Below are 12331 nucleotides of genomic sequence, written 5' to 3'. Positions count from 1 at the left end.
TTATTGTAAATTATATTGTTGTGTGTATATTAAAATGTATCTGTGTTAAAAAAGAAAACTGTATATCAATCTTGCTGGCAACTATCATAAACTGACTATATATAGGCATTTATTTAAATTATCAGTTAACTCGGCTTCAGACCATTTGAAATTCTAATATGTAACAATACTCACCCTGAGGTAACAGAATTCATCCGGTCTGGAATTATGAACACCCATCTTCTCTCCCTAACTAAGTGGTAAGGTAAATTCTTATTGTCTCTGAAATTATGGGGAGGATGTGGAACAAATTGTGCTCAACCAAGGATCTGGGATGAGACCACTCTGCATTCAGAATTATGAGTAGACAATGAACCCTCTTCCATGAACAATGAACTGAACCAATATTGATCAAAAAGAAAACCCAACCGGATAGCTGAGTGTCAAATCTGAACTGGTATTCGAGTAGGCTTCTGTGTAGCTGGTGCTTCTCCTATTGACATCTAGTAAAAAACATCCAGGAGCCCAGGTATGAGGGCCCCCAACTTTGCCTTCTTCTCCAGGAGTGGAGGAAATTCACTCTAACACTCTGGAGAAAAACCTCTGTCCACTACCCCAGTGATTGGAAACCGGGTGTGGTAAGGATTCCCTAGCTCCACTAGTCTACTAGAATCTGGGGGGTTAATACATGTTGGGGAATCCTGAGGAACAGTGCTCTGGAAACAGTTCTTTAAATTTTCAAAAGCAAATCGACTCCGATTTATTCAATTCAATGATTGGCAGAGATGGGCAGGATCTTCTTATGCTTTACTCATGATAGTCCATGAGTGACGGTCCACCATAGTACAATACTACCACTTAATCAGCCTCTAGGTAATCATATAGAACACCTCATTTCTACAGAGCATGTTGCAACCTAGATAAAGTATATTGAATTAGTGGTTGCTAGTGTGGAATTGGTTTGATAAAAGCACACCTGCCTGGGCAACACTCATCACAGAGTGGGATTCTGTCAAAATGAGATAAGGGACCCTGGAAAGTAAAGAAGAGATGAAAATAGCAATGAAAAACTCACCCCTCTGTATAATCTACCAGATATGGTTAAGATAGCTACAGGGAGTAGCTGAAAACCCTCAGATGAAGATCATGCAAATAATGTGAGATAAAGTATTGGAGGAAGTCTACAATTCAACCAGGCTGCTAAATACATAGAAATGTGATGAATCTGATGATATGTGAATCACATAAGTCTCCTTGCCTTCAAAGAGAGCCCAAAATAAGCAATATGGATCAATTTTGTATCCACCTTGTCAATGCAACCAGAGATAAATCCTGGGAAACAGAATGATCCCAATGAATAAACAGTTTTTGTCTAGCATCTGTAAAGGCATTAGTATGGGCAACATAACACTTCAAGACTCTTACTGAACATAACAAATCATCGAGATCTGAGCACTAATGGAAGTGAGAAATAGTGATCAGATGAATCAGTGAAAAGGATTTATCCCCTTCCCTGGCTGCTAGTGTCTTAGGGAAGAAGAACCGGTCTGAGGACATAAGTAGAATTATAAAGCATCCTGTACAGAATCAGTGTAAACTACTCCTACTGGCAACATCTGTAGGTCACCAACAACAGAAATAAAACCTTCAAGGAAAGGTGGTACATGGTACATAAGATCTCAAATGGATGTTGAGAAAGGGCATGTAATGCCACCTTAATATACCAGTTAGCTAACTGGATCCAAAACGATGTGAGGAAGCTGGAGAGTACTGGGGACTCAAAGAATTTTCATCTCAAGTATCAAAAGGTAGTCAACAAAGCCTACTTTTACAGAGCAATTATGTCAAAGGTCCAGGTTAAAAAACGACTTATGGTTGGCACTTCTGATTGAAGTGGGTTCAACCTCCTCTCAATACATCATTGCCGATATGTGCGCCATTTCCTTTTATAAATGTCCATTGTGTGACTAAACCAAGAATGAGACAGATACATGGCAACCTTAGAAATTAAACCCTAATGTTATGTGAATGACCACATAACCTCCATGCCTGAAGCTTCAGCTTCTGGATAGCTGGGTGTACAAGGTCAGATTATGGCTGCTTCAACATAGATGGCTAAAGAGGAAGGGGAAGAGGTGGGCACTCCTGAAGGTACTGCAAAAGCAGAAACCAGGGTTGAGCCATCAATCTGGTGCTTTCAACAGAACCTGACAATGGGTTGGTAAAATTATAACTAGTACCTTGGATAACATACAAATCAGTGGGAAGGCCTAAACATGTAATCCTGTCCCATTCTGACAGAATGCATCTATTGCCAAAGCCAGAGGGTGAGGTATTGGAGATCAAATTGCCAGTAGTTGGGTGTTCCAATAAGTGGCCACCACACCAATCATCAGTGTTTCAAAATGAGAGCCAATCTCATGATGCAGCATCCATTCTGTTTGGAGCCCTGGACCTTGACAGGAAATGCAAGACACCACCATGGAATTGTCGAAGTGAAGCCTGACGATTTTCCCCTTAATAATCCCAGACCATGATACATCACCCTTGGACCAGCAAGAAGGTCTAAAACATTGTGTAGGGAAGCCTCTTCATCTGTGCATAGTCCCTGGAATTCCTGACCATTGAGATATGCATCCCATCCCCGATGCGAGGCATCCATGAAGAGATGACTCTCTGGAGATGTAATGGCAGAGGAACCCATATCTTATTATTGTTCCAATCTAACCATCCCTCGAGATTAAAGAGAATGATCCTGAATAAGGAAACTGGAGAATCCAGTGAATCACTGTTCATGATCCATTAGTTGCATAATGATGATTGAGGGGATCTCTTGTGTGCTTGTCCCAATGGAATGTGGGATTTGAGTGATGCCCACATTCCCCAAAAGAGAAAGAACCATCTGCACAGTGGGAGAAGGAGAGCTGAATAAGAGTTGGACTTCCTGTTCCATAGCTTGGAGCCAGATGGGAGTCGGCTGAGCCCGACCGAGATACATGATGAAAAAGATACCCAGACTGATGATATATTGTGTTGGAAAAGAATGGATGTCTAAGCTCTGATAATGAAGCTTGCCTTGGTTGTTTCTGAAAGCAAAATCCAGGTGTGACATTCTGCCAACTGATGAGATGGTGCCAGCAGTAACCAGACGTTTATGGAATGGTGTGTGCAAAGGCTTAGGGATAGGAGGTGACAAGAAAAAACTGGTACGATTCAGCAGAACATATACATGATGCTGATGCCAGACTGAAAATCAAAACCCTGAACTGCAACAGCTGACCCTTGTGCACAAAATGCAGATAGTGGTGGGATGCCACCACTATGGAAATGTGTAGATAGGAGTCGGTGACATCAAATTTGGAAATCCACAAACCTAGTAAAAAAGTGAACTCAGAGTGAGTCACTTGTGAACCTTGGAGAATCTGGGGATTGATATAGATGAGAAAGATTGATGATTGGATACCAAACTCTTGTCTTTTTGGGCACAACAAACAAATAGGAATAAAACCCTGGAAGAACTGGCATGACTCTCTCCACTGCCCCAGTCCAACAAAACTCTGATAGACAGATAGGTGGCAGAAACACTACAGTTGGGTGACTAATGTTGGTGAAGATGTGAACTAAATAACTAATCCTGACTCAAGGACCTGTAGTGCCCATGGATACATGGTTAAGATTTACCACACATCCAGACATTCTCAAAGCCAAGCCCCCACAAACCTAAAAGACATACAATAGACACAAATGTTGCTGGCAGCATTCCGACCGAGCAGAGGAACCCTTGAATATGGACAGAATCTATTCTGGGGACCAAGAAGCTGATGTCGGGGATTGGAGTCCTCAAATAGGGATGGAACTATAAACCCCTGTAGGAGCCAATGAAAGTCGAGATGCCAACGACAACAGGGATGAATGGAGAAGTCGGCAATTGAACTAATGTGCATGATAACAATGGTTCCAGCTCGTCATCGCTGAAGTTGGTGATCCTGAGAGTCCCCTGAAGGAACACCACTGAACCCGAATATAAATGTCTCTGTCTCACTACAAATAAAGTCACTGACAGTCTCAACTAAGAGCAACTCCCCCCCGATTGTTGAGCAACACTAGATGTGGGATAGGAGAGACTTAATTTGCCTCCATGCTGGAAATAATAATCCCGAAATTCATGCCATATATTTCTGCTTGTCAAACAATTTTTTTTAAATCAAATTCAACTAGGTAACATGAAGAACACTCAAAGTATCTCCAGTGGTTGTAGTACAGAGAAACCCATTAGTGAAAGCTTTTTTCGAGAAAAAATTATAATATTATCCGAATGAGGTGCTTATATACAGTACCAGGAAAGAGGATGTAGTGATGTAGGTGGAGAGTGTCACGTGACAGATATTGCCAAGGGCAATTAAGCGGGGAATAATAGACTGGCGAAAGCGAAAAAATTCAGACCAATGCTTAGATGGGCAAAGGAAGGAAACCCTGGCAGTTGAGTAATAGCTGTAGTATGAGAGGAGGTATGTTTTGGAATTTAATATCTCTTTAAAACTAAAACAGTTCTTTTTTGTGGATATGTTTTCTATTATACTTGATCTGGTTGTGGAATATTTCTATGGTTGTGATAATGATTTGTCAGTGATATTTATAACTGATAAATTTATATCTATGTACAAGTTGTGCAAAAGCATCATTTCTTTAAAGTTTCACCTTTGTCTTGTAACTAATTGCAATAATGGACTAGACCAGTATAAACCTGTACTATTATTTTTGTATGTCAATTTTCTATACAGCATTAGTAAAACTTGAACAAAGTCAGTTCCTATATTATTTAACAAAAACTGCAACAAGCAGTGAGCTTCAGAATGCAACCTCATATCTTCTTAAAAATAGATGAAATTTAGCTAAGATTTAATCGTTAACTGGAGCATGCATTTTGATACATGGCTGAACATGCTACTGTTGAAAACATAGACTGTCAGATTTTTTAAAAAATAATATTATATACATATACACAAGTTCTTCTTTTTGCCAATTGTCGAAATAAATGACTTTTACTTATATTTCTCAATAGAGGATTCTTCTACAATAGGTGTCTGTGACTTGTTAGCGATAAATTCAATGATGAATAAACAGCACACACTTTACTTGTTTTCAAATAATATATATATATATATATATTCGGAACAAGTTAAACGTATGTACAACAAAGTCTTCACAGTATAGAGATCATAAGCATATCATAAACCCTATTTATATATATAGTTTTCTTTTTGTCAAAAGTCCACTTAGGCCTATTCAATTACTTAAGAATTTCAATTGACAAGTCAAGCAATCTTCTCTCTATTTCTATCGTACCAGTATTCTGTGTGTAATTCACTTACAGTTGTGGCTCAAGTTATTGTAATTCGTTTGGTCTTCTTTCTTCTAAAGATCCTCTGTTCCTTTTGTCACAGTCTACTCAGGCTGATTCAAAGTTATATGTTTCACTCTAACATATTAAATGTTAGGCCTATCACATCTACGGTACTTAACTTCACATGACTATATTTTCTTTTGCTATTATCTGTCTGCTGCTTCCCGCTCGTCTCATGCTATTTATATCTTTATTACATAGTCATCTAGCCAGTTTCTATATTTTCGACACCAATTAGTTATCAACAAAATCTTCTACAATCGTGTGTATTTAACTCTTATTATAACAAAACTTAAGACTAATAAAGTATTCACTCACAGATATAAATTAATCACTAATATTTAAACAAAACAGTCTTTTATATCATGACAGACTCACTAAAACCAGACTAAACTCTCATGAAATTCTTGTTTTAAAAATTTCATATAAATGACAGCAACATTAATCTAAATGGAGAAGATACTTTTCTAAAATTAAGAACTTCAGAAAACAAACTTTAAAATATAGGTTTACATACAATAAAGTGAAGGGATTTTCACAAGTTACCTTGATTTCAAAAATCTGAAGTATACAAACTACAGACTTCAAGTAGACATAACATTATATCAATGTTTCTGTTACACACCTAACTACTTCTCAAACAGGATATCAATATATCTGCAATTGGATAATGTTAATTTACTAAACCAATAACACTGTTGAATACTATGTTTATCAAGTATTAAAGTATTTAAAACTATTTAAATCTAATTACTTTATAGAAATATTTAAAAGACTAACTTTTAAACCTAATTCACAATGCTATATTTACTGATGAAATAAGGTGTTATGATGCAGTTCAAATTATATTTTTGCAGCTAAATAAAACCAGTTAGTCCACACTTCCGTATTACACCAGCTATTTACCATTAAGGCAGAATTCACACCATCCCTCCACAATGTATCAAGGGTGCAAAATAAAAATACAAAATTCTGGTCGGACATGTCTGACCAGGTTACCACTTTGGCTGGTTGGCCAATTTTTACTATATATGACAAAATTATAGTTTTCTTTATTTCGTTGCTTTTACTGTATATAAAAAAACAAAACATGTTTTCATAAATAAGTTGAAATAATAAAAATTGTAAAGATGGTTTTTAAATGCAAGGGGTAAAAAATATCATAACATTAACCCCTATCATGACCAGTATGCATGAGTTTTCGAGTGTCATGCACACCAGCATATCAAATTGTAATGTTTTAAACTTATATCCTTCTCACCTTATTATCTTGAGAATATATGACAAAAAATCAGATGACTTAATCCTATCAGACCCACAGATCATCTAGTAGACTTTAGTAAGATCACCTCTAGCCCTTCTTTTCTCAAAAGAAATTATAACGCAGCCCTTCCATGCCCAGAATCATCCTAATAGCCCTCCTGTTAAACCTTTATATTAATGCAGTATCTTTTTTTAAGATAAGGAGACCAAAACAGTACACAGTATTCTGACTGAGGCCTAACTAGTAACTTGCATAATTACCTCTTTCGACTTGTAATCAAGATATCTATAAATATAACCTCAAATTCTATTAGCATTACTACTAGCAATGAAAATTTAGATCAAGCAAGCATCTGCTCTTAAGCTTTATGCAAGATTTCTGTATTCCCTGAGCATATATTAGAACACTAGTATTATCTTTTCACAGATATACTACCCCAGTCAAACTCAAATAATTTAGTTATAGCAGCATACACAACAATACATTAACATTAAATACTCTTTAAAAGAAAATTAGGGTTATAGATCATTTGCAAAGATTGGCAATACTGTCAATAACTTATGTTTCACAAGATGTTTTCTTTATCCAGCAAATGCCTGTTTTACAAAGAGGCATAATCAGCAAAGTATCTAATCTTAATGTTTGTTATCAAGTACAAAGCTACACAATTGTCTATGTGTTCTGTACCTACCACAGGTATCGAAATCTAGATTTTAAAGTTGTAAGCTGTAAGATTTATTGTTGAACCAACAGGGAGTTAAATGAATAAGTTAAAAATATATGAGAAAAATACATAATAATATCATATTCTTAAGAAACTATTTTTAGGACATTCTTATGTTTTCAGTAACATTCTTAAATAAAACAAATCATCTTAATACTTACAAGTTGAATAACTCGTAAGAAACCTAATGGTTCTTTCAGAATCTCCAAATTCATATTTTCCATTATGACCTACAGTAGGAAGAAAAGTACATGTTGATAAAAAAACAAAAAAAAACATACTTGGACAGATTTCTGAACTAAGCAAACTTGCAAGTGATCAAAAGGAAAATTTAAAACTCTGAAATTTTTGTCTTAAAGATAAAAGAAACTATTTTGCACTTCATGAAGACAGAAAAATGGATTTATTGTATGATCTTAATATTTCAATTAATATAAATTTAACAGAATCGCTTAATTCATGATGAAGAGAAAGCTTATCTACTACTGTACATGAATGTTCAATGTTCCTCTGATGTATTTATCGAACATGACTTAATGTCCAACTACTAAAAGCCTTGAAATTATCATTATAGTCAAGGCTAAAATCAGCTATAAGTGGAAGACAACTTAGAGAAAATAAATACTGATGGGGATTCTAAACATCATGTGAATGTTTTTTTTTTACTTAAGCTATACCACCTATAATTTAGTATAACTATATTATTATTATTATTACTAATACTACTACTAGTATTATTAATTAAATTACAGTATTGGTAATAATAGTAATACTACTAGTAGTAACTGTAGTAGCAGTATTAATATTAGTACCAATACTGTGATTTAATTAATAATAACAAGCCTACTACATACAGTATTCTCATTAGTATTACTCACTTAACAGCAACTTAACTACTGTAGCACGAACACTGTAACAGGAACATTGTGTGTATAGCACTCATTAACTAGCATTCCCACTGCAGTTTTATTTATATCTCATTATCTTTATTTTCATATTCTGTGTACATAGCAATCACTGAATCAGTACATAATTAGCATTCCTGCCATAGTTATACATTTGTTTAGAGTACGTAGAAATCAGCACAATATCAAGTAAATCTCGGGTCTTAGATCTGCTTTTCACTTTCTAAGTTTTTGTTGCTTTTCTAAATTTTACTTGCAGATGAAACAAATGAAATTGAAAATTATACACAACCCCAATAATTGGGCTATATAATAATATACTTATAGTTATATAGTATATTATACTTTATAAATTATAGTACTAGTATTACTAGCTTTAACCAACAACACTTCCATCTCCAAATATGATACAGTATTACTATTATGTTGTATATAATAATTAAAATACAAGCTCATACTTTTAAGTAAACGTTAAACTTAAATCATTTTATATGTATGAATAACCCACTACCTGACGATCCGCTCTGCGAAATACTAGATAGCGCGCCCTCTCAAAATGTGCAATAACTGAATAAGATTATTAAATTATGGGACATCACGGGGCCCTTTGGCTCGCTGAGTACGTTCTGATTTCCACCCACTCTTAACAAACTAAAATTTAACGAATTAAATTCATCAACCCTTAGTTTAAACGCCTATAAACCATGGCCTCTAATATTCTAGATGAAAATTTATGACATAGGTTACCATCTTACAGAAAGAATAAAATTGCTTTAACTTATTTTGAACCAAATACAGAGTATATGTGAAAAACAGTGTTGCGAGACTGCAACAAAATTAATCTAATAAAGCTAATAACTAAAACATAAAATCCTTCCAAACTTCGATATATGTATCTGATTCAGTATTACTATTAACGTTGGACGTTAGTACCATTAATTCCTGCAATGGCAGTTGTAGTGATAATTTCACAAGCAAATGGTGTGACCCAGGTAACTCCACTGTGATATATACTGTAGCAAAGGCCACCTATGAGGTATGTGACATCGCAAGCGTACATGTAGCCACAAGAACCACAAATGGGATACATACCACAGCGAATGCCTCCGCTTGAACATCGTCCAAAATGGGAAGAGCAAAGAATTTGTTTTGCTTATTGATTAATGGGACACTGGCAAAGAAACTGCCCATACTTTGCAGCACAACAGAACTCTTGGGCCCAGCTGAAGGATCGTCAGATACCCGCAAACCCCCAAAACCTGCATTTTACTGAGCTGCAAAGTAAGAAAGAGTATCAAAACTGGCCATCAAATCAACAGGCCTGGGTATTTTACATACACTTAACTTAATTAGCCTTAATATATAAACAAATACATAACTCACCGAGTAAACGCGATAATCCTCACTACTAAAACTGAAAAACGTTTTTGACACAACAGCGACTAAACCAATCAATGGTTACTCACTACACCATACTATCACTTCTATATAGTCCTGGAAACTTCTTGATTCTTAACTTTCATGAACTTTCAAACCTTATTGTCATATAGTTTACAACATTATGTATCAAATCTACTGTTACGATAGCGGAAGTCACGTGACGCTGGAAGCATGGACGCTGGAGTTTCTAGAAGGATTATGACTGTTCCTGGCAACTCTTGTCTTTTCTTGACGCCCTCTATTTTAGTATATAAGCCCGGCAAATAAAGCGAAGATATAATTGCAGATAGACAGTAGGCACCGTAAGAAAAGTGTGTGAATCGCTAATTATAGTGTGTGTTTATAAAAGTAGTTAAGTTTAAAGTGACTGTGGAAATTAAGTGTATTACAAAGTTTGTAACGAGAAAAATTAGTTTTAATTAAGAGAGGTCTTGTATAGCTGAAGTTTCTCGGAAAGAATTTCTACCGGATATTATCAAACAAGGAGATTTGCAACAAATTGGTGTCAAAGAGTAGGACCAATAAAAAAAAGAAAATAAAAAAGATGTAAACGAGAAGTCCCAAATCAAACTACGACTTAGTAGATTTGATGGCAGCAACACAAGAAAATCAAAAGAAACAAGAAAAGAGACTAAAGCAGTGGTTGTAGGGAAAAGAAAAGAAACAAAAAGAACGAGAAAAGAAACAAGAAGAGAGAGTACAACAGTTGTTGGAGGAAAAAGAAAAGAAACAAAAAGAGAGGCAACAGTAGTGGGAAGAAAACCTGCAACAGTGGCAGCTCGAACAGGAAAATAAACAAAAGAGATTACAGTAGTTGTTGGAGGAAAAAGAAAAAAGAAGAATGAGAAAAGAAACAAGAAGAGAAACTACAGCAGTGGTTGGAGGAGAAAGAAAATGAACAAGAAGAGAGACTACAGCAGTGCTTGGAGGAGAAAGAAAATAAACAAAAAGAAAGTCTCCAACAGTTGAGAGAAAGCAAGCATACCACAAATGGAAAAGATGGGCAAATTTCAAAGGGAATTGCATACATTAAAGGACTGTTTATTGTCTTTTACACAAGGAGGATATATTAGCCGTGAGCCCAGTCAGCCCCAGACAACAGGAAGCTCCTTCCAGACCCCACAGCTAAACCCTAATGCAGACATCTTCAGTTCTGCCAGAAGTCACATCCCAGACATGAATGTCACCATTAGGGGTGATCTAGTACGAAGGAAGCCACAGGAATTCGATGGGAAGGCACCGTGGGAAGCATATAGAGCACAATTTGAGCTCCTGGCAGAAATGAATGGATGGATGGATAGAGGAGCAGAAAGCAGTGAACTGAGCAATGAGCTTGAAGGGACAACCACTGGATATACTTGAACAGTTGTCAGCAGACGACAGGCACAACAATAGAGCACTGGTAGCGGCTCTATAACTCAGGTATGGAACTCAAAATCAGTCTGAAGTCTACAGAGCTAGGTTAAGGACCAGAGTCCCTGCTAAAGGGGAGAGCCTGCAAGAGCTGGCACAGGACTTGGAAAGTATGGCACACAAGTCCTACCCAACTGGAATGTCCTCAAGTTGTTGCTAAGTGATCAGTTTGCAGATGCCTTGAACAGTCCACAACTGAAGATACAAGTGAAGCAAGCACACCCCTCTACCATGCAGGATGCAATGGCCAGAGCTCTTGAATTCGAATCCTACATTAAGTTCAGCATAGAGGTACCAAGGTTGATACAATCATCAGGATTCAAGGCAACAAAAGGACAGCTTTCATAGAAATTTGAGGGACTTTGCTGGCACTGTAGCAAACCAGGGCACAAGAGAGCTCAATGCTGGCAACTTCAACACAGGGAAGATGCCACGACGGGAAAGACTGCTACCCAAAAAGGTTGTTGGAACTGTGGAGAGCAAGGACATATGAGGAGCCAGTATAAGAAGAATATTACCAATAAGTCAGCTTCGGGAAACCAGTAGTGGTTCGTGTTGAGGAACACCTACCAACCCCTACCGTGAAAGTCCCAACAGCTAGGTGTAAAATGCCAAGCACACACAGTGTTTATGTGACAGGAAAGCTGGATGGCCAAAGGTGCAACTTTGTCATAGATTTTACAATTCAGCCAACCCTTGTGAGTATCAAGATGCTGGATCACAAAGGAATAGCAGAAACCATACAGAAGCTTTCTGGTGTGACAGGACATTATGCAAGGTTGTGGGGATCTGTGTGGGTATCTGTTGAGATCATGGACATAGAGGACAGACACAAAGTATACTTGGCTGACATTGAAGACGAATGCATATTAGAGTTGGACTACTTACTACCGAGGAAGTGTGTAGTTAATTTGGATAAAATGACATTTGGGAACAACAAAGTCCAAATTCTGGTAAGTGTTAAAAGAGAGGTTGAACTAATCAGGTGTTATCAAGCATCTGATTCGGAAAGTAACGTATGAGAGACGATCCACTATGGCATATGGGCCTTCCCATGAAGAAGACAGCTTAGGAGACTTCCCTTTGGTCTTCCTGGGATTATACAACTACACCTTGTCTCCTGGTTCAAGGCTGACTTCAGTAGATCTCTTATCATAAGATAGCTTCATCGAATCAGCAGACGTTTTCAAGTTTGAACGCAC

At 36.8% G+C, this 12331-nt stretch overlaps 1 protein-coding gene across 1 annotated transcript in view; it reads right to left on the bottom strand.

Annotated features, from left to right (window-relative positions):
• The window catches only part of LOC106469487 (synaptophysin-like protein 1), a 26684-nt gene extending 17885 nt beyond the window's left edge, over positions 1–8799 (bottom strand). Inside the window, exons 1-2 of the mRNA XM_013929987.2 lie at positions 8788–8799; positions 7533–7601 (exon numbers count right to left, since the gene is read on the bottom strand). Coding sequence (XP_013785441.2) covers positions 7533–7595 — 63 coding nt within the window. The 5' untranslated portion in view covers positions 7596–7601; positions 8788–8799. The remainder of the gene's footprint in view (positions 1–7532; positions 7602–8787) is intronic.
• Positions 8800–12331: the final 3532 nt, after the last annotated feature.

Source organism: Limulus polyphemus, unplaced genomic scaffold (genome assembly GCF_000517525.1).
Source record: "Limulus polyphemus unplaced genomic scaffold, Limulus_polyphemus-2.1.2 Scaffold3512, whole genome shotgun sequence".
NCBI lineage: Eukaryota > Metazoa > Arthropoda > Merostomata > Xiphosura > Limulidae > Limulus > Limulus polyphemus.
The sequence above is the reverse complement of the archived record's forward strand: the minus strand, read 5'-3'. Positions and strand labels throughout refer to the sequence as shown.